Genomic DNA, 23,779 nt, shown 5'->3' with positions numbered 1-23,779 from the left:
GGGCAAAATCGCTGAGATGGAGGACCGGACTCATCAAGCGCACAACACCCCTACTAAGTTTTACAACACTTGGGGCCCATGGATAGATTTTTCTTATTCCGATGAATATCGACGGTTGATGTATAGCCCTGGTTAATTGGCTGCATCTCCTGGTTTGGCGCTGCTGACGCAAATATGCTTGACCCATATAGTTGAACAAACATGGCATTGACTGGCTCTACTAGAAGGGAGTACTCCTTCTCCCTTCCCCCCCCTTTTTTTTCTTTTTTCTTTTCCCTCCCTTTTCCTCTTTCTTCTTCTTCTTTCCCCCTCCCCTCCCTCGTTTTCTTTCCGGTTTCCTTCCCTCATCCGTATCCAACCTCTGTTTTTTGCACCTCCATAGACCTTTCACCGACAACTTTCCTTATAGGTCCCTTGTGACCCCTCTCTAACGTCTCCTACTCACCTGTGACCTACTACTCCTTTTCTTACCTACCCCTGCCCCGCCGCTTTTTTTTAGGTCGCTTGCCGATGTCTTTTGGTGGGCGCTCCGGGGACCTGGACACAGCTTGATCCCCCTGGGGGTGTCTGGTCCCCGCAGTGCACATCGGATCGTAGCTTTAGCCCTACGCCCCCAGATCATCTACACGCTCATTATGGGCAGGAACAGGCCTAGCTAGAACCCCTCACGGGTCTACCATTTACATTTACTGATTTATAGTGGTACATTCATCTAGTATTTATTAAAATTCTTAAATAAAAAGTATAAAAACACACATTGACTCACTCCAAAGAGTAGTCAAAACAATCCATAAAGGTCCATATATACAAAAAAGTGCAGTGTGACAAATTAAAAATTGCACTTACTCCAGAAGCCGCCACCCTACAAATAGAATGGAGCCAGAAGCCACCACCCTACAAATAGAATGGCCCCAGAAGCCGCCACCCTACAAATAGAGTGGCCCCAGAAGCCGCCACCCTACAAATAGAATGGCGGCTGGAGCTCCTACTGGACGGCTGTTAGAGCTCCTGAAGAACCTATTTTATTATCAGTTTTAAAGCTCACAACCTTTTTTATTTTTCAGAAGAAATTTCCTTGAAGTAAAAGCAATGTCTACTTTGTTACGATATTCTTTAAATCTCTGCGAACTTTTGTCATGTGTCACTGCTATTGATGCTTCCGCCAAGATGACCTCAGAGGTTGAGCATGAGCTACAGAATCCAATAATCCCAAACATTTCTCTTTGCTGTTGGGTGGATGGAAATCACTGGCATGACATCATTGTGTTCTGTCTGGGGATATTATGACGTGTGCTTAAAAATGATTATCTTATTTTAGCTTTTGGAAATTTCGGTGAAAATGTATGCATTGTTGTAGCACTCACCTGCAAAGGGGCTGCTGGAAACAGACAGGTTCTCCCTAAATAGTACAGAGGCTACCCATCACACCAGCACACCCACAAACAAATCTCAGTCTGGGATGAATTTTTACGATTCATTGTAGCAGAACTTTATCAGGAGGAAGGGATTTGGGGTCATGGGATACTCCAAAATGTTCAGCAACAGCACCAAAGAACAAACTTCTCTGAAGTCTCTCAAAAACTGCTTTCTGTGGGTAACAGGGGATGGTAGGAATGTGTAAGGCCCCACAGCTGCATAGCACATGTAAGCAGGGGCAGTTAGCTATTCTGTAGTGATGTAATGGGTGAATCAATGCCTACATATAAGCCAGGTTGGGAGGAGCCTTAGTGCAGTTTGGACATGGTAGCCAGCGACCACACCATCAGGCATATGTAGTCAGCTAGTGGAAGCCCTGGACAGGGCAGGACAGGGCAGGACAGGGATAGGTAAACCTACATCCAGAATAGTCAGCTGTAGATATCATGACTCTTATGCTGGAGGAGGCCTAAGCAGGTTGCAAAAGGTCACATGTAAGCAGGTGCAGTTAGCTAGTCTACCACTAGGCGGCTATGTTCCAGAATAGTGTCTGGTTGCAGAGAATAGCATTGCTCCCAACTGTCCCTGATTTCGAAGGACTGTCCCTGATTTTGAACAAAGTCCTTCTGTCCCTCTTTCCTTCTCATTTTGGTCTGATCTATATAGTCGTATAGAAATTTAACTTTTTATCTTTCTAAAAGTGTTTTCTAGTGCTAAACCTTAAATCCAATTTTTAAATTGCTGCATTTAAATATGTCAAAAGCCAGTATAAAGGAATAGTAATGGTAAAAAAATGAAAGATCATTTGGGTTTACAAATATATATATTTTTTTTTACAATGTTCCTTTAAGGGGGCATGGCGAGGGGGGGGGGGGTTGGTCCAATGCCTACATACTTATGCTAATAGGTGTCCCTCGTTCCCATCTCAAAAAGTTGGGAAGTATGGAGCCTAGGTTCCTTCTAGCCTCCTGTAGCGATGCAATGGGTGAGTCAGAGCCAGGTTTGGGGGAGCCCGCAATTTGGGCATGGGAGTCAGAGACCCCACCATCAGGCATATGTAGTCAGCTAGTGGAGGCCCTGGACAGGGCAAGAGGACAGGAAGAGGCAGACCTGCTTCCAGAATAGCCAGCTGTAGATATCCTGACTCCAATGGTGGAGGAGTCTAGAGCGGGTTGCAAAAGGCCAAGTGTTCCCTGGAGTGAAGCTTTTCCCAGGGAGGACCTGGGAGAAGTTTACCCGGACCAGAGGGGAACGCAGTGCTCTTCTCTCAGGAAGGCTGTTTGTAAGGAGCAGTGGATACAAACAGCCTTCTAGGAACCATGCAAACCAGGAACTTCTGAGTGAGTACTAAAAACCCAGGGAAGAGAGACTGAGTAGAGAAGATGACTTACTAAAATGTACTGTTTTCACATGTGACTGCTGCAGATCATCCACTATATGTGATTGACATACTTTTGTGGCCATGGATAGTTTATGTGATGTGACTGTAATGCCATCTTGGTCCACCAATAGTCTACCAGCCGAATGGCACAAATTGTACATGGAAGAAGTTCCAGAACTCCATGTACAGTGCATGGTTTACATGTTTTTTATTCTCAAACCAGACAAGGTCCTTTTTTCGATTGTGGAAATGCTTGTGGATTCTAACCAAATGGGATTTATCCAGCATAAATCCATGGATACTAATATTTTCTGCCTTTTTACAATTCCTCAGGCTGCGCAATCTAATCCGGTTAGGCGTGTGGTGGTGGCACTTGATATTGAAATTGCTTTTGATTCAGTGGCTTGCACATACATGCAGGTTGTACTGAAGATTATGAGGTTTGGCCCCTCCGTTGTACAATGGATCGCTATCCATTATCCTCTATAAATGCCCAGCGGTCTCTATAAAATTTGGAAATGTTGTTTCTGCTCCTTTCTTAATCCCGTGTGGCACTAGGCATGGTTGGTCTCTGTCACCTACAATTTTTGCTTTGATGATGGAACCCATTGTGACCACTCTCCATGTTAATCCCCAGGTGAAAGGACTTAAGCTACATGATTTAGAAAAATAAGTAGCTTCATAGGCTGACGATATGCTCCTTTTTTTGCAAGATCCAGCTGTGTCTTTACAAGCCGCCCTAACCATTTTGGACGAGTTTGCCATCTTCTCCGGGCTATGGATTAACTGGAGTACATCTCAGGTACTTCCACTGGACCCAATCTCACAGGCAGATAGGGATCTTGTTCTGCCTCTCCAGTGGGTGACTCAAGTAAAGAATTTGGGGATGCATGTGATAAAAGACCTGGCAGACTTCAGCCCACTTAACTTTACACCATTATTGGGGCAAAGTCCAAATTAGAACTCTGGAAGTCTTTGCCCCCGATGCTCATTGGACAGATTATTTGCTTAAAATTAAGTTGCTTCAGTTTTTTTTCTGTACGTCCTCTGCAATGCTCCAGTATGGATCCCACTTACATTATTTAAACAATTGGAAGAATTTATCTCCTCCTTCCTTTGAGATAATAGGCCTACCAGACTCTGTCTTGCCACCCCAAAACAACCAACATCCATTGGGGGTTTGGCTATTCCAACTTTCTTCAAATATTTTCTGTCTGAACAGCTGGGTTCAGTTCTGTCCAGTTCTGGGCTCTTACAAGGCCTTGCGATCCCTCCTTTACAGAGGTTCCTGGGCTCTTTATCCTCTCACTCATCTTGTGTTTGGACTGCACTGTGGAAAAATCGGACTCTTCCTGATTAATTCAGGGTTCTGGAGCCAGTCATATGGGTGTCTAGGAACATTAAAGAGGAGCGCCAGGCTCCCCTCAAAAGATTAAGTTAGCAGCTACAATTAATGTAGCTTTTAAAAAAAGGACACTTACCTGTCCAGGGAGCTGGCGATGTCCTCGCCCAAGCAGATCCTTCAGTCAGGTTTGGGTGCAGACGCCAGAATCTTGGTTAAAGCTCAAGCAGATCCTTCAGTCAGGTTTGGGTGCAGACGCCGGAATCTTGGTTAAAGCTCAAGCAGATCCTTCAGTCAGGTTTGGGTGCAGACGCCAGAATCTTGGTTAAAGCTCAAGCAGATCCTTCAGTCAGGTTTGGGTGCAGACGCCGGAATCTTGGTTAAAGAGAAACCGGCTGTAAAGCTGGTATGCGCATGCGTGAGTCACGCTGCGCTTTGTGAATGGACCCCCAGTCTTCTGGGACCTGTAATGTGTCCCAGAAGGCTGGGGGGGGGGGGGGTAGAGGGGGCTGAACTCCCACACAGATCGCTGCGGCGATCTGAACAGAGGTGGGAGCGGGTACCTATCGAAACCAAGTACCCACTCCCCCCAAAAAGTGCCAAATATGACAGTGGAGGGGTGGAGGATGCAAACAAGTGGAACCTTCCCTTTTGGGTGAAGTTCTGCTTTAAGTAGCTAGGGGATAGAGTTGTTAATGGTTGTCTGCCCTCATTCTCAGTTTTACAAGCTAAATGCTCATTACCCAACTGGTATTTTTTTTTTGCTACTTACTATTACATCAAGCTTACACTACCCAGTCGCCTGACCTAAACCCCATAGAAAATCTGTGGGGTATGGTTAAGAGGAAGATAAGAGACACCAGATCCAACAATGCATACAAGTTGAAGGCCGCTATTAAAGCAACCTGGGCTTCCATAACACCTTAACAGCGCCACAGGCTGATCAATATAAAAACCACTAAGAGACAAATAGATGGTCCCCTGCTCTCAAAGGTACTGAACATAAATCAATTACTATCTTGAACTTAAGCAAGTCGCAGGTACTTTCCAGTTATAGCATTCTCAAAAAAACACCAATTAAATCTCAAACAAACCTAATAAGTGTTAGTAGCGCAAACAAAATTATGATCTAGGGCTGAAATGAGTGACCCCTCAAGACAGCACAATACAGTCCGTGAGGAATAAAGTCTCTTGGATAGAGTCTATATATTACTGAATATCTTCAGTGACAGGGTAAAGTCGCAGAGAATCCTGTATGTGGATCAAAACACGCCTCTTATCTCCTACACCACTAAGGCACCAATCACTGACAAGATGGCAACTCACCAGAGCTCATGCTCATTCACTCACATGGATAAGGTAATCGAGCAAGTATGATGATCTCCACAAAAGGCTTGGATCCCAATGACTGTATCCAGTAAGATGATAGCACCTTGGAATATCTTCTTATACAGCACACACTTCTTCTATGTCTCTCCTCAATCCAATTGATGACCACAATGGAGGAAAGAAACAGGCTGATCGCCTCCATGCCACGCCGCATTGATGCAGTAATTAATGTAAAAGGAACCCACAACCAAGTATTGAGTGCATACTATACTGTACATGGACATACTTTTCAGCAAGCCAACATTTCTGTATTAAAAATCCTTTTTCTAATGGTCTTATCCAATATTCTAATTTTCTGAGATACTTAATTCTGTTTTTTTTAGTAGCTGTAAGCCCTAATTATCAAAATTAAAATAAAGAAATGCTTGAAATATATCACTCTGTGTGTAATAAATCTATATAATATATGGAGTTTCACTTTTTGAAATGAATTACTGAAATAAATTAACTTTTTGATGATAGTCTATTTTTTAAGATGCACCTGTATACTGCACACACACACACACACACACACACACAATATATACATGCATACACACAGACACCAGAAAAGAACAAAATAGCTCAAAAAGTAAAACTATCACTTGTTTATTTGCACGTCAGATACATGCTATATGTTATCAGCATTTGATTTTACATTTCTGGCAAATTCATAACATTTTTGCAACCAAAAAATTAGCGTTCACATGTTGATTAGAGTATTTAGAAATCTTTGTGAGCTCCGCCTTTCTTCTCAGCATTATATTTGTACTGTAGTCTAAGGGCTCCTTTACATGGTTTGGTGCAGTGATGAGAAGTGGATCATTTTATGCGACAGTGCTCTTTGACAGCGCTCCTAAACCCCTGCATACTGGGGGTGCTTTACTTTAGGATGCATTCAATACACATTATCTGCCCTTTGAAGACTGAGTCCATTTTCTAAAATTTTTCACCACTGAAGGGGCAGTAAATGGTTTTTTTTTTCCACTTTGATGTTTTTTTTTTGTAAAAAAAAAATTGATATTGATTGAAAAAAAAAAAAAAAAACACAGACAACGTGCAAAATGACATATAAATACATTTTAAAGAGGATTAAAAAAAACAAACAAACATTTAAATATATGCATTGTAAGGAAAGAAAAATTACCCGTAGGATAAACATGACTTATTTAACAGTACAAGTAAAGAAAGTGTAAAAATATGCTTTTTGGTAACCTGTTTATGCAGTCAAATGAAGAGGACTTTTCACAATTCTTACCACTGAGTCCTAGTACATTTCTATTGTGTGCTATATAAAGAACCTAAAGCCTCGTACACACGCGTCGAAAATCGGCAGGGAATTTTCGTCCGACGACCGATCTGCTGATTTTCGGCTTGTTAGTATGATGCTTCCGACAACCGACTCCGACTTTTCGGCCGAAAAAATTCTGGTGTGCAGGCTATAAAATTTTTGTCCGCCGTCAAAACACGTCAGATTTTCGTGCAGTCAGTACAGATTTCGACAGGGAAAAATCTAATGAGCAAGACTGGGCATGCTCAGAGAAGAAAGAACACAAAGAAAGCAAACCAACACATGACATCACTTCTGAAGTAGAATTTTGTTGGGCGAGAAAATTCGTGTGCAGTCTAGTGCACATTCCAACTAACAGACACCACTCTGGACAAAAGACGGACGATCGGTCGGCCGATAATCGTTGCGTGTGTACTAGGCTTTACTTATATCAGCACTTTACCCATATTGAATGTATCAGTAAAGTACCTATAAAACATACACAGTATCCCTATCATCAGTGTAAGATCTCAGATGTCTAAGGGGATATTTCTATGAGCTCACATCTTTGCAGAAGCTCAGTTACCAACAATGACCAACCTTTTCTCTTATCTGCATATTGTTTAGGCAACTAATCCCACAATCGGCCCATCAAAGTGTCTTGTGCAGTAGTGGTAAAGCAAATGAGTCTGAATATTTCTTCAGTCCACCAGTTTCCTCCACTTTAGGGACAGTTTTAGCATAAAGCCATACAATTAAAAAGATAATCTTTTTAGTGCAATGTGTTCAGGCTACACAAAAATAGGCTATATTGGAACAAGGTGGGGGCCTGCCCACCACCACCAAAACTTTGCTGAATTAGGCTGACGTCTTCATGACTGTTAAACAAATTCAGACCTAGATCATCAAGCAGTGCTAGTTACAGATGAAGAGTGATATCCTACTATACAGGCTCCATTCCTTGTGTCCCCAGCCATATGAGTTCTTGGAGGCAGCATACTGTCTGCTTTATGTGCTGAGCTACAATGGACTTTATAACCAACCTATCAAAAGCAAGTGTTCTTTGCATGTTATATAAGCAGCATATAGTCTTGAGACTCCTCAGCAGCCTCTGTACTAACTCCCTCCCTCATTCCCACTGTTACCCACAAGGGTCCAATAGATGGTCTGACGATGAAAAAAAAAAACATACTTTAAATATTGTTTGCTTTAAATATCATCCCCAACCCCAGGGCCCTCTTTACCACAGGGCAAAAGGGACAGCTGCCCTGGGCCCAGTCATTGTTGTGGGGCCCAAGGCAGCTTCCCTTGAGCATCCACTGCCTGCAAATAGTTGATAAGTGGATTCAGGAAGGCCCAAGAAAATGTTTGCCCAGGGTCCAAACAATAATAAAGATTGCCCTGCCCAACCCTTTCACCCTCAGCACTAGGCTTATGGTAAGCATGGCCCTGCAATTATCCCTTCCCCTGGTCAGAGCTGTTGAAAAGGCAGCCCACCTACAACAGGATCTGATTGTACAGGGTGACCACCCCCCAAATTAGCAAGACTGAGCAGTAAAGAAAGCAAGTCCAATATCGGTTTATGTACTGCACTTAGTCATCGTCCTCACTATCATCAGGCTCCTCGTATTTCAATGCAGGAAAATGCATAGGCAGCTCGTTCCAATTTTCCAAAGTATCCTTGGTCATTTTCTCATCCTTGTATTTAATCACAAAATTGCGTATTTTAACACAAGGTAGGTCCAGTCCTTTATGCACCATCATGGTTCCCCATGTCTAAAACAAAAACACACATTTTATTGATCAGAACATGTAAAGAAATTCAGCAGAAAAATTAAAATGTAGAATGTGTACACTCTCTAAAATATATAAAATAAACCCTACTAAAATGGCATACTTCTGTAAAACTACAGTTTTGAAACTTGGGATTAAACACTGTAATGCCCACACTTGGGTAATCACAGTGAGCACCCCAGATGCAATAAAGAAATATAGCGGACTATGTTAAAAAAAAAATAATTTTATCATGCAAAGTAGAACTAAAGGCAAAACTTTTTTTTTCATTATAGAGTAAGGGAGGGTTACAACCCCTGACAGATTTTTTTTCCTATCTGTGTCCCATTGGGGAGATTTGCTTACTTCTTGTTACACAGACAAAATAGGAAGTGGGAAGAAATGCCTCCAAAGTAATGGAATCCCTGGCTGTCACTGGGGTAACCAGAACCTGTGTCCCCATTGGAAGATTTCCCTTCTATCACTGTTTTAGTGACAATCCAAAATTTGGGATTTTCTTTCACTTTTGGTGATAACAGTAAACTGGACAAATAGAGAGGGTGAATCTCCAAACTGACTGCCATTTAGTTTTTTCGTCATCAAAGGGCAAGAATCCAGAACAGACAGTCCTCTGATGAAGCAGCATATGATCTTGCACATACATGATCTTTTTCCTTTATTTCCCAGCTGCAGGAGCAAGATATTGTGCAAGTTCAATGATCTGTTGCCACCTGGGATATGCAACATAGCTTTCCCAGGGGGCTCTAAGGGGTGGCACAAGCATCATTCTCACCTAGGCGAAAAGAAAGATGGGTAATAACAAAAGAGAAAAATGGTACATGGGGGATTATAGGGGGGGAAATAACAAAGAGTTGTGCTAGCTTGCACAACTCTTTTATATTAGAACATGGAGCAGATGCTGCTCCTAATTAACAATTAGCCTCTTTGTTAACTAAGAGTGATTTGTTTTCTATTCTGTGGATAGGCACAGCACAGAGGACAGAGAGATTGGAGCTGCAAAATCCAATCTCTCTGCTCATTCCAGCACCCTGCTTGGATCAGAGGGGAGGGGAGAGTAGGGTGTTAAAGCTGTGCAGTCTCTGCTCGTGTAGTGTGATCACAACACGGGCAGAGAGAGGGATGTGAGCTACCTGCTGACAACTCACATCTCATATGAAAAGGTTGCACCTGGCGGGAATATGCAGCAGTGTTCTACATGGAAAACTGCCATAACCAGGTGCAGACCTGCGCTAGTTTCTGTTTCACTCTGAAATAGAAACTGGCGCAGGTGGAGCAGATGTATCTGAAACGGGTCTATCCGCTCTGTTGATGTGGCGCACGCCACTTCTGATAAGTTTCCTGCCCCATTATAATGGTGCAATAAGCTTATTTAAATCCCCACAATGTGTTTTTAGGGTGAAGGCCTGCTTTAAGACACAACTGCTTTCACAAAAACTTACCCGTCCACAGTCTTTGCAGATTATTTCACCATTTGTTTGGTAATCAGCAAATTTTTCTTGAAGTGTTTTATTTTCCCCTTTTTTAAATAGCTTCCTAAAAAACACACACAATTACAGTTATTAGGTTTTATTAAGGTTTAAGAATACACTTTACGAGGTTGGTCAGTGTTGGGGGAAGGGGGTTAAGGGTATCTAAGCCCTAAAAACAAACTTTTCCTTTTCGCTCAATTTTGGTTTGTTAAAAATACCATTGAAAATGTTTTGTAATATTTGTTTAATAAGTGCAAAAAATACCTGCTGATCTTGCCATAATCTTGTGAGTTGATAACTTCCTGTAGTCTCTGTCTGTGCGGACAATTATTAGTTACTCTGGGGGGAATTCAATAAAGCTGCTGAGCCACTTTTCTGGCATTAAAGCGGTTGTAAACCGCTGGTTGTTATTTTTTTTTGGACCTGCAAGGTAAAAGCACAATGTGCTAGTATGCTTCGCATACTAGCACATTATGTGACACTTACCTGAAAATGAAGCCCTCTAGCCATGCAATGTAAGCGCTGGGGGTAGCGTCCATCTTCTCCCGATCTTCCTTCCGGGTTCACGGAGTCTGGCTTTGTGACACGCCGGAGTGGTAATGACGTCACTCCCATGCATGCGCAGGGGAGCCATCATAAACAGCACAGGTATCTGAAGGAACGGCATGGTTGGCTGTTCCTTCAAATCTTCAGAGATACATAGATCTCTGTCCCAGATCTATGACGTAGGCTTGGAGTGTGTAGATTTCTTCCCGGAGTTCTGTGGATGAACACCGGTCCCTGCCGCCACTGGTCAACATGCCTCCGATTGACGTCTATTGATGACGAAATGCGTTAGGCGCACATGACATTATGCAAGCACGCTACGCCATGGCCATTTTTGAATATTGTTTTACACGTCCTTTATCATCCATTTACATGTGAGTGCATCTGGTTGATTTTTTATTAAATAAATTTGCCTAACATTTACTGCAGCTGTTGTCGGCGACCTTTTCTCTTCACCGAAGCTGGCCGCAGGGGGATAGATTATGTGACCGAACCGGAGTGCCTTCAGAATATCTAAGTATAGCCACTTTTCTTTTACAGGGTAATTAGAAAAGGGCTTAGAATGGGGGTGGTAGCAGGTTTAAGTTTGGTTAGTATTTGACTGGAATTATACTTTACACTTTAACTGGATTTGCCTTTATGCATACTACATTATGGCCACCAGATGGTGCTGACTTTCATAGGAAATGCAGTTCCTCTTCAGCTCAATCTAGTTGCCATAATGTGGCATTTTCCAAATTAAAGCATTCAAATTACAGAGAACATTTGATTTTGCGTCATTTGCACTGAACAAATTTACATGCAGTTTCAAAGGACAAATATAACATTTTTATACATACACCACAAAGGTTTTTAAGCACTGTGCACACACAGTTGGAGACCCTGTTTTTTGTATTCTAGTGTGGTCGTGTCAGCAATCAAAGGATTACTTAGGTGTTGTCTTAAACAAAGCTCAAGTAGCCCCTGAAAAGTGTTAATTGTGGACTCTAAGCCCCCGTTCACACTGGGGCGACCTGTCAGGTGACCTGGTCGCCTGACAGGTCGCCTTCCATAGAGAAGCTGCGGACCCGTTCTAATAGGAGCGACACAAGTCGCTCCGACTTAGATAAAGGGTCCGGAGCTTCTTTGGGGCGACCCGGAGCGACCTGCATAGACTTCAATGTTATGAAGTCTGTGCCGGCCGCTCCGAGGTCGCGGTGCGAGCAGCGCGCCGCGACCTATGAGGTCGCCCGGCAAAGTAGCGTCGCCCCAGTGTGAACGGGCCCTTAATGTGTGTCTAGGGCTTTAAGGTCTCTGAACAATGAACAACATGGAGTTATCAATTGAAAAACAAAATTCTAACTGTCTGCAACAATAAAAGGAAACATCTGACACTTACTTAAATTTTGAGTCAGGAATGACATGGTGCATGTTTTCTATCACTTGGATATCACTGCCAGAAAAGACAAGCTTCTGGCATTTTCTACACAGGAAGGTCACCATGTGGGGGTTCTGCTGGTACACCTTCCGCAAATTTTTGCTTTTCTTCACTCTCTTCTCAACAATATTTTGACACTGGAGTTCCCGAATCTGTGTAAAAAAAAAAAGGCATTTCAGTCAAATTGCCATTAAATCCCATTTTATATAAAACTATGGCCCATCAATTATAAAACAATGTACACCCCTCTGGGAAATGTAAAGATAACCTGTAAAGATGGAAATAAGGGGGCCACCAGAGCTTTAGAAGGTCCTGACTCTGTTATCATCCCGATTCTGGCTTCAGTACCTTGTCACTGACCTGATACAGGCATGGAGGACAGGCATTCAGCTTCTTTAGACATGTTCCAGGTATGGAGTGTAAACAGGATCAGGATGATAACGCTAAAAGGTGGCCCTTTAAATGTGTAATGCAGAAAATTCTGAAAGATTAGCATGACAACCTGCCGGGGAGTTTTTCAGAGGGAGGCCAGGAATGGAACTCTTATTTAACTCAGCTCTGGTTTCTGTCAAAAAAATCAACTGTATTTGTAGCAAGAAAAACGGAAAAGTTAGTAAAATACCTTTTCCGCAAACACTTCACGGGACATCTGCTGTACTTTTTGGATGGCTTTGTACATCATAGTTTCCCTGTATTCATTGACGCTGTCATTTTCAGCAGCTCCCGATGAACTGGAAGCGACCAGTACAAACTTACTGCCTTCTGCTCTGGCTCGTCCACGGGCCTAGTGGTGATAAAGCAAAGAAAAAGCCACAGTATGATAAAACTGTAAAAAACACTCCTGCATCTCGTTAAGAGACTAAAACTAGCCAAATACTAGTACATTTCCAAAACAGCGTCCATACTAACACTCATATGAAAATGCTGATCAATGCATTTGATGACCTAAAGGGTAACTCCACTTTCCTGGAAATAAAAAATATAGCATATTTGATTGCGACACAAGCCATATTGTAATTTAATGTTATTAAAAAATGACCTTCCTTTTCAATCTGAAGCAAAAAAAATTCTATAAAATGCAATGCAATATGGCCATCTAGAGACATTACATACAGGGCTCCAGAAATATAATTTCCTGCTAGTGTGATTGGCTGACCAATTTTCTCAGAAGTCTAAACTAACATACAAGTCAGTTTTTAGGCCTCGTGTGCAATACGAATTTCAGGGTTAATCACTTCTAAAAGGGATGCAGACCTAGCAGCTTTACTCAGAGCCCTGCAAGGGCATATTCTGATCAAATCAATCCCATTCAGAACTCTGCTACAAAGTTTGTTAAATCCTGCAATGTACATTGATCACCTAGAGGGAATTGTGTTTTGAAAAACAATAGTAAAGTTACTCTTTACCGAATGCTGTTCGAAGGACCTTCAAAGTTTCATTTCTTTTAACATTCAATTTTGGAATAAATGGGCTTTCCCAAACGAAAACCACAGTTTTTTTCCTGTTAGAAATTTGTTATTCACATTGCACTCCCCTATCATTCTGTTCCTCAATCTGGGCTGGGAGTCCAGTTACGGGTAACATGTTCGCCAAAAGCATATACTGGGTATTTTGTAAGGAAAGGTCAAGAAGGTGGGGGGGGGGGTCAGAGCGTGGGCTTTCAAAAGGCTCATACCTCCTCTGAATTAGCAAAGAGACAGTTAATAACCCTTTGCAAAAAGCCAACATCCAGCAATACAGGTCAGTCTACCAATCAGAAATCAGCTTTCAGCAGATGACTGGGGAGCTTTACATTTTCTTTAATGTAAACCTGCCATAAACATGGGTAGTTCAAGCATATGATGAAAAAAAATCTTAATTCGTTGTTATCTTTACTGACATAGGGAGTCTTGGACAAGATCTTTAGCTGCCTATTGGTCATTGAGGATGTCTCTCATACGTAAGGGGTATTATGAGGGGTCAAGAGGCTAAAAAAGGTTGGGGTCAAGACAGGAAAATTCTAACTTTGCATATAACCTCAACTACATATATCTTCGTATTTACTAGTCGTATTGACATGTGGTTTCCACTGCTGAAAATCTCTACTTAACCTTTTTGGATACACGCTCAATTTGAATTACCCTGCTCTGTGACATGTTTATTTTAAAGAGACTCTTCTATCATCCCATTTCTAACTAGATAAGAATAAAGTAAAAGTATGTACATAACCATAAGTCAGGCTGGCTTTAGTTATCAATTTTGCCACAAGCTGTGCTGGAAATAGACTATATGTCAAGTACCTGACATTTCCAGAAGTTTCGGAGGCTGTGTACTGTAGATAGACAAGCAAACTCTCCCAAGCTCTGAAATCAGCCAAGGTCTTTACAGCAACCAAGGAAGCCTCAGTTAGGGCTCTTTCACACGGTCCTCCTCCGTAGGCAGATCCGTGCTGCTCAGCGGGGATCGATCCGCCGATCCCCGCTGAGCCGGCGGATTACAGCTCCGTCTCCGCTTGCAGTGTGGAGAGGGAGGTGTCACAGCTCCCGCTGCTCTCTATGGGGGATCGGATGAGAGCGGACCGCCTGTCCGCTCTCATCCGATCCCTGAACAGATGTAAAAATAGAAATTCCATCCGTCCAGATTTCATGGACAGGATCGGATACGGATGGCAGCGGGTGTCATCGGAGATGTCTCCGCTGACATCCGCTGCCCAATAGAGTTGCATGGAGGATCCGATCAGATCCGCCTAAAAAACTGACAGGCGGATCTAATCGGATCGCCCGTGTGAAAGAGCCCTAAAGTTGCACTGACTTAGCAGATAACGATAGTCTTCCCAGGCCATTGTTGAGCACCACCGGAGCACACAGCCTCCTAAACACCTAAAGCGTTGGGGATGACTGAAAATATAAAGCAGCAGGTGGTAAAATATGGTTAAATGAAGCCAACCTGACCTCTGGTTATGACAGTACTTTTACTTAATACATGAAAAGGTCTCTTAAAAAACCTGGCAAGGCATGAGAGCCCACTCTTATTTATGCTCCCTCTTTGCTACACGCATTTTGTTTTTTGGCATGTCAATGCCTGTTGCTTTTCCCATTTTTTATAGGCCCTCAATGTAGTTTGACAGGCCAAAAAAATTCATAAAGATCATATGTATGAGCTTGCAACCACCCTTAGGTGGGTGCGAGGTACATTATGAGAAAGTGTGCCCCTGTAAGATGGGTGCTGCACCCTGCAAACCAGACCCGGTGTTTAAAGCTGCTGACAGTGCCAATTCTGTTAAAGATTCCAGGCTGTGTTTTCATGTTGCAGACAAGGGGACAGGTCTGGTGAATAAAGTATAAAAGCCAGCATGATATCAACCTGCCCACTTGTCAACCAATTAAGCAGAGTTTATTAATAAATGGTGCATACTGTATATGGGTCCAATGTAAATAAACATACCTGCATCATATTAATTTCATTGGTTATGCGACCGTACATGATCACAATGTTGCATTCTGTGATATCGAGACCTTCTTCAGCCACACTAGTTGCGATAAGTAGATTAAGTTCTCCAGTGCTAAATTTATGGATCACCTTCTTTTGTTCGTTCTAAAATTAGAGAATTGTGACATTTATATTACAACTGTACAGTCTGTCATCTTATTTTTTTTAGTCATAAAGAAGAACTTCCATAACATAGAGAAGAAGTGTTCTGTAGTCCACACTGCTAACTGATAACACTGCAGCAGAGGCACAGACATAGGAGGGTCGCTGTTTTTTTTACAGCATCAACACAATTTTGCATTTTTTGAACAGATATAACATAATGCTTTCGATAGTATGTTTTCCAGGTGTTGAATTTTTACACATAATTACATTGGTCTAGCTTTGACTAGTCTAACTATGTTTTCACTTGCATACGGGTCCCACAGCGAGTTGCTGCCATGGTGAATTCTAAACACCGGAGATCAGCACAGGAGCCATTCAAAGAATACTGTGCATTCTCTGAATGAATGCGAAGAATTCACTGATTGGATGACATGGAGAGTGATTTCGCCACCCCTCCTCTCCACCTCACCCAATCAGAGATTGCTTTGAATTCATTTATATATAAATGCAAAGCATTCTCTGAATGGAAGCCCTGCTCCTCCTATGTTCACAATGCATTACGCCACCCACTTGGCATGGGGCCTGGAAGTTAGTGAGGATCACTGGAATAGTGGTATCTATTACAGTCATCTCTAGGTTCCAGGGGCATCAGCCAGGTATGGTATATACATTGGTACATTAATCCAAGCTGGACCAATGTAACTATGAAAAATATATCATACCTGGCATCTTTAAAGCTGAAGTTTAGTATAATTTAGTTATAATTAGTTATGTGTAATAAGGTGTATCCCATTACCTTCAGGTTTCTTCTTCTGCTAAAAATCCTACCATGTGTGCCAACTAACAGCCACTGGATACCATCCTCAGTGGCTGTCTTCTAGCACTGTAATAGTGAACTGCAGCCTCGGTCACACAGAAAAGTTGCTCTGCCCACCCAACCGCTCCTGTCCTCTCTGCCATTCTTAAAACTTATCTTACTACAATCCCAAAATGCGTTGCATTTCTTGAACGGGTGACAAAGCAGTTTACTGACACGTCTCCTCCACCCATTTACAGAACACGATAAAACATTTCTGTATAGTCAAGGCTGCAGTTAACTTTTACAGCACAGAAGGATAGCCACTATGGATGGAGACACATACAGAAAGATCTATAGCAGAAGAAGACACTTGGGATACACACCATTACATATAACTATTAAAGTGTAAGTTCACCCTTACAAATAATCTGTAAAGTGAACTTACATTGGACCCCATATCCATCCTCCCTGGTCCCATTGTACAGAAGTCCCACAATCCCTAGCTATCAGACACCGGGATGCCGATTCACCTGTCCGGGGAATTTAAATTTCTGCAGCTTAATCACCTATTCGTACCTTTTAGCGTGTACGAATAGGAGGCATCCTAATTGGTCAGCACCGACATATGGGCGGCGCTGACCAGTCAGACTCCTGTCAGCGCTAGAGGAGAGGAGAGAAATCAAGGAAAATTTAAATTCCCCGGACCGGTGAAGTGGCATCCCGGTACAGCAGGACTGGAGGGAGATGGGGAGGGGGTCTACTGTAAGTTCACCTTTACAGATTTTCTGTAAAAATGAACTTGCCCTTTAAGTACAGTGCTGTATCCCCAAGATAAGAATGCTAAACTTCAGCTTTAACAGACCAAAGGAGAGCAAAAAAGAGTAGTTCAGTAGGGTTTACATGTACTTTATTCTTGCTCAGCCCCTCTTTTTATATTTCATTATGGCTAATGAGTATTTCAGTATTAATGATCATATTTTATAGAGTCTGTGTAGTGTACCATACCTGCGTCATAGATGTGAAATCACTGTTGCTCCCTGCCCCAATCAGGAAATGTGCGCGGACACCCACTTCCTTGAATTTCTCATTGTCGCGAATCCATTGACACAGGGCAACAGCGCTTTGACGCGTCTTTGTGAATACAATCCCTCTGGCTTTGTCATTCCTGGTGAATTCCTCCATTATTGCTCTTCTGAGCTTAACAAGTTTCTCATTTTCATTCTCTTCATTTTGAGCTAGTCTACTCAGTTTATTCTTTTCACCTGAAGATATAAAAAGCGAATACATGTATGTTAGTTAAAATAATATTCAAAATCAATTATACTGCAATACTATGTAGAATTCTAAGAATAAATGAGAATATGTGGGCTTTCATGTTGTTTCTTCAGAGTAAACTGAGCCTTTCTTTGGAAAGTTCTGTAGAGAATAATATGCTTACTGTAAAATAATTCAAGGAGATATTTATCAGTCTTGTCAATCTCAGGAGAACTTCCTTCATCATCATTCTCCTGAAGACACAAGATCTTTTTCCTTTCTTCTTTGTAGAACTTCTCCAGATGACTTAGTGCATCATTCATGCGGATGGTGTCACTGATCTGCAGAGCATCGTTATACTTCTTCAAATGCTCGGCACACACATGTTGGGTGCGATTGCCTTCTTTGGCGGCTATAGACAAGATTAACAGAAAAAAAACAAGTTATGTTTGTATATTTGTTGGTTTATTCAAGAACGGCAATGATGATAAATGTCAAGTGGAGTAGCACAGGCCGCCAAACCAGAAAATTGACTCTCAACTGAACTAATCTGAGGAGAGAAGGATTAAAGCTGATATCTGGTTGCTTTCAAGCACAACTCATTCAGTAATAAATAGTTTAGCAATAAAAGCTATTCAATTCTTAAAGAGGAAGTAAACCCTCCACTGACACTTTTATCTATAGGTAAGCCTATATTAAGGCTTACCTATAGGTACTGTAAATATCTCCTAAACATGTACCGTTTAGGAGATATTTACCTTACATGCAGCCAGTGACGTCACTGGCGCATGCGCTCTGAAGGAACCGGCTCCCGTGCGCGGGAGTGACGTCACCGTGGCTCCGGCCAATCAGATGGCCGGATGCTGCGATCCCGGAAGACGGGCTACTGGACATGTCGCCCGTCATACAGGTGAGCGGACGGCATGGCGGGGGCTCGTTCTAAGGTAAGTATTTCATAATGAGCTAGTATGCGATGCATAGTAGCTCATTATGGGTTTCTCTTTCAGGTTGCAGCAAAAAAAAAAAAAAAGTTTTGAGGGTTTACAACCTCTTTAAGGCCCCTTTCACACATGCGGACCGTTCAGATCCGCCTGTCAGTTTTTCAGGCGGATCTGAACGGAAGCCCCATGCATCTCTATGGGGCAGCGGATGTCTAGGGAGACATGTCCACTGACATCCGATCTGATCCTGTCCGTCAAATCCGGACAGACGGAAACCCTATTTTCCATCCGTCTGGCAGATCAGATCGGATGAGAATGGACAGGCGATCCGTTCTCATCTGATTCCCCCATAGGGGACAGCGGGGATCTGACACCTCTGTCTCCGCACACAGAGCGGAGACAGAACTGTCATCCGCCTGCTCAGCGGGGATCGGCGGATCAATCCCCCGCTGAGCAGAATGACTCCGTCGACAGAATGGAGCCGTGTGAAAGGGGCCTAAAGTGTTACTAAACCCAGGACCCTGCATTCATTATATCTGGTCTCGCAAAGTACACAGAACATGGAAATGCAATAGCTTTAGTAAATATAAACTGCTAAACATCTTTTCCCATCAGCAGTATGTAACAGTCCTATGAGGTCTATCAGGGTCTGGTTAAAGCTTGTAAGAGGAGTTTTCATTATACTCTGACTGTCCTATGAGGCTGCAGGATCCCTGACCCTCTGTCTGGACAGTGCCGATTGGCCCTGTGTCGATCACATGCACCCTCCCACAGAAAAAAAACTCTCTAGCAATACACACCAATCTGGGCATGTGCAAATTGACTCCAAAGGCTCTGTCTTACCAGCAGATGGATTGGGGACAGTGGAAGAAGGGTTTGATCAGAGAAGACAGGATCAAACAGCCTTTTTACACAATACAGAGGATTAACACCTTAGGTTTCACAGTGAGTATAACAAGCATGCTTCACTGCATAGACTGATTTTATGGTTGTGGGTTTAGTAACCTGTCATGAAGTCTCAAACTGCCTTAAAGTGACCCTGTCAGTTTCCAAAACAAATCCAGATGCCAGCACCCTGTTATACTCACCAGAGCTGTCTTGTGGTATGTGTGGTGTGTGAGTTCTTCCTTTCTCCTCTTCCACTGCTGCAGCCTCTGTCAGTGTATTTGGCATTTGGCATTTTAGAGAGAGTTGAATGCCTGTGTTCCCTACTGTGGACTAAGATTCCTTCGACTCAGCAGTGATGTAAGGTTGGGAAGATGGAACCACAGTATGTGGCAGGGAACATTGGCATCTGACACCCCCAGAAGTGTTGAATGCCGAAGATAATGACAGAGACTGCAGCACTTAAATGGGTGGCGGGGAGAAGATGGGACATGCGAGCTGCCAGAGAGGTGAGTATAACAGCGCTTCTCTTGCAGGATACTGCTATTCAGCTATATTTAGGGGCCTAGCAGACCCCAATTTAATTAAAGCTAAACTCCAGGGAACATAGAACTCCTCCCTTTAACTCCTGCACTAGCACTGAATAGGTTAAATACTTGTCTTGGTCTAGAGAGCCACAAAAATCCCTTTTATTTACCTAATCCTCTGCTCCCGCAGACTCCCTCCAGACTGTAAGACAGGTCCATACAGCCTCTTCTCTCCTATGCTCCTGTGGTCCTTGGAGCCCATAGCCTTGCCCTGGAGATGAGGATGCCAAAAGACAGTCCATTGCTGGAGTGTAAGGGAGAAGAGGAGAGCACCAGCTGCTGGGGGAGCAGAGGATTGGGTAAGCAAAACTGCTGTTCCCGGTCCCCTAAACCTAAATGAATGTTTAACCTTTGCAATGCGGGGCCAAGGGAGGAGTTTTACTTTCCCTGGAGTTGGCTTTAGAATTTTATGTCACACTATCACATTTTCTCTGCAACTCTTAGGTGTTCTGATGGGCATCTTCAGTTATGTAATTTGATTCAGAGCTGTACTACTTCCTTGGTGGTCCCTCTGTAGGAGACAGCAAGGAATTCCCAGTGTGTGTGTTTGAGAATAATCTAGCTAGCATACATATTTATAAGGTTTAGCAACATGTTCCTAGAATGCCACCATACAGGCAACATTAAAGTGGTTGTAAACCCTTACATATACCCAGTGAAGTGACTGGCCTCAGGTGATACACAGAGATGAAACAAATCATCCTATATAAGTTGTATATGTTTATCTACAGTCTTCGCTTCTCTACATCCATTCAAAGTCTAGAATGTATGCAGTGTATCTGAGCTTTCAGAAAACAGGGAGTGGAGAGCTGAAATTACACACTGCAGAGCTCATTGAGGAGAGCTCTGAGAGCTAATTGGAGGGAAGGGACATGCCCCCTTCACACTGCACACAGGAACAGAGCTGAGGCTGCCAATCACAGTGTGTGTGCTGAAGGTCCCTCCCCTGCCACCTTTGTTTTCTTGGTGTCAGGAAAAGCAGAGAAAAGAAGCAGCAGACAGAAATTACACTTAATGCACTTAACTGAGACAAGTACAGACTATAGAGGGATATGATTTGTACATATTTTATGTCTGAGGTTTACAACCACTTTAACATCTGAGTGTTAAAGATATGAATTATGATATATGTTACTGTTGTAGTTATTATTAATATATTAGGGTTACCTGATTTTTCTTGCTGAATTACCCATTGTTCATAAGCCTGTGTTCCATGTTCAGATGTTGAAGATAAAACTCCAAAATCTTCAATCTTCACCATCATCTTTTTGAGTTTGTCTCCAAAAGGATTCTGTAAAATGAATGTCAATGTAAAAATACTGGAGGCAGTGACAATAACCGCACTCCTACCGGATCTATTCTCTCATTAAGCTGTTGAGTGTCCTGGGTTTTTGGGCTCTTCCTCTTAAGTCCTCCAAAGGCTTTGAAGGTTATCAAGATGTGCAGGAAGGAAAAGGGAGGACTCCTACAAGGTCATTTACTTCTAAGCTGGCCATACTGCATACCTTAGATCAGTATTTCTCAACCATTTTGTCAGTCAAGGCACCCTTGAAAATGCTGCACAATCTTAAGGTACCCCATTCTAAAATGTAAAAAAACCTTAATAGTTTTACATAACGCAGCAACATCCACAAGCATAGGACACCCATCATTAAAGGTGATTTATTCTTGCAAAGCAAATATATCTTTGCACAATGGTACTGACTAGTATTCCAGTGTTTCCCGTCTCCCTGAGTTATTGTGACCCCAGTGATGACAAAGAGGGGCAGGGGAGGGGCAAACAAGGATGCCGTGCAGTTGCCCGACATCCTCCTCATCAACTGATTACGTCATTGGTTGTTGGGAAGCCGGCGGCTAGATGGTTGTAATGGTGTACAATAAAAATCTGTGGCTTTGTGTAACTAAAAGGCAGAGATGTATAGTAACTAAGTAGAACTACTTCACTACTGTACTTAAGTACCGAAAGGCGGTATCTGTACTTTCCTAGAGTAGAATTTGTTTCTCCTACTTCCACTTTTACTTCACTACATTTTTTCAATGATTTCAATACTTCTACTCCGATATTTTTTTTTTGTGCTGCATAGTTACTCGTTACAATTATAAAAATTACCACTGCCAGAACAGTAGATGGCAGGTTTCATAAAGCTCAAAACATGTGTATTATCAGCGCATACGAAAATAAAAGCTACTGTATGTATAAATAAAAGCTGCATTTGAAATAATAAAAAACAATATGATGTTCAAACTTTTGACTTCTTTCTTTAATAACTACATAATACAGTAGTTGTACTTTTACTTTCAGTACTTGAGTAGCAAAATTTAAAAAAAAAAACTACTTGCAATACTTAAGTACAAAAAATGTTGAATACTTTAGCACTTCTACTCAAGTCACTTTTTGATCGAGCACTTCCACTTCTACTCAAGTCACTTTTTGATCGAGCACTTGTACTTTTACTCAAGTATGGGTTTCGAGTACTTTATACAACTCTACTAAAGGCAGCCTTGATCCACCTGCTGGCTTGCATAACATTTTTGGGCAATTCTAAGGCATTTTGCTAAGGCACCCCAAAGACACCTAAAGGCACCCAGGGCACACTGGCTGAAAAGGCTGCCTTAGATATTGTCTTTCTAGAACCCTAAATACAGGAATATAATCCAACCACTAAAGATCATTTCATTCAAATGTCCTTTAGCGGTTAGTGCACATTTATGTCACCTGAGCATGCATGTTTATTCACTGGGTCTGAGCAAGTTTGCATTCCTGCTCCTGGCTTTATTTCTGGGGAAATAGCAATCAGTAAAGAAAATTAAATCTGGCTAGTTGACAATCTTCTCATGAAGGACACCCCACCCTTTGTACCTATCCTGGCTAATCTATATTAAAAAAAAAGATCTCTATACTTACCTATTTTCAATCTGGTCCAGTCACAGGCTCCGACTCATGGAACACTTGACAACGGCTGGGAACTTTGGGAGCTGTGATGTCATTCATAGGCCCCCAAGGCCCAGTCATTGTTGACGCTCCCTCTTGTCCCCTGCAGCAGCTACTCACTGACACAGGGTAGCCAAAGTTGCAGGATCACATGACCAGACTGCAGCAGTTTAAAAATAGGTAATTCATCTTTAATGTATTTTCTTCAATTTTAATTAACAGATGTATAGCCATACATAGTTTTATCAAATGTTCAGTATATAGTATACATTTTACATTGCAGCATGATAGCTCTGATAGAAATTCTAGATTCAGTTTCAGTAAGAAATAAAAACTTTTCTACCTTATTTTTATCTTCGGCAATATCAACTCGTTTATATGGAAGTTTCACTTGATTCTGGAGCTGCTGTTTTTTTTCTATAACAGTCATGATTCTGGAATCAAGGTTAGCACATATCTAAAAAAAAAAAAAAAAAAGAAAGACAATCATTTTGATTTATTTATCAGGTTCAGAGGAGTATAATACAGAACAGGTAGAACTTATAAAAATATTGAGATGGGAGGTGTTCTATAGACCGAAGCCAGTCTCTCTTAAGGTTCCTCCAGAGAGGTTCCTTGAGCAAATGGGAAACTTTTGCCTCTCAGGTGAGTAACCAGTGACAACAATTTTTGCTATCTGAAATGGGGTATTTTTACCAATGACTTCAAATGTAAGGAACATTTTTTTTTAGTGGCCATCACACTAATGTATTATGAGCTATTGATATATTAATTATTAGCAAGGGCTCCCTGAGCCCAGGGAAAT

At 42.2% G+C, this 23,779-nt stretch overlaps 1 protein-coding gene across 1 annotated transcript in view; it reads right to left on the bottom strand.

Moving 5' to 3' along the window:
- Positions 1-8,187: 8,187 nt before the first annotated feature.
- IFIH1 (interferon induced with helicase C domain 1) overlaps positions 8,188-23,779 on the bottom strand; it is a 58,356-nt gene continuing 42,764 nt past the window's right edge. The window contains exons 9-17 of the mRNA XM_082261007.1: positions 23,318-23,431; positions 21,210-21,333; positions 17,814-18,041; positions 17,381-17,637; positions 15,427-15,576; positions 12,626-12,787; positions 11,965-12,155; positions 10,011-10,104; positions 8,188-8,553 (exon numbers count right to left, since the gene is read on the bottom strand). Of these exons, the coding sequence (XP_082117133.1) occupies positions 8,371-8,553; positions 10,011-10,104; positions 11,965-12,155; positions 12,626-12,787; positions 15,427-15,576; positions 17,381-17,637; positions 17,814-18,041; positions 21,210-21,333; positions 23,318-23,431 (1,503 nt within the window). The 3' untranslated portion in view covers positions 8,188-8,370. The remainder of the gene's footprint in view (positions 8,554-10,010; positions 10,105-11,964; positions 12,156-12,625; positions 12,788-15,426; positions 15,577-17,380; positions 17,638-17,813; positions 18,042-21,209; positions 21,334-23,317; positions 23,432-23,779) is intronic.

The sequence above is a fragment of the Pelophylax lessonae genome (genome assembly GCF_965119305.1).
Source record: "Pelophylax lessonae genome assembly, chromosome: 6".
In the NCBI taxonomy this organism is placed as follows: domain Eukaryota; kingdom Metazoa; phylum Chordata; class Amphibia; order Anura; family Ranidae; genus Pelophylax; species Pelophylax lessonae.
Note: the sequence above shows the minus strand (reverse complement) of the source record. Positions and strands in the feature narration are given on the sequence as shown.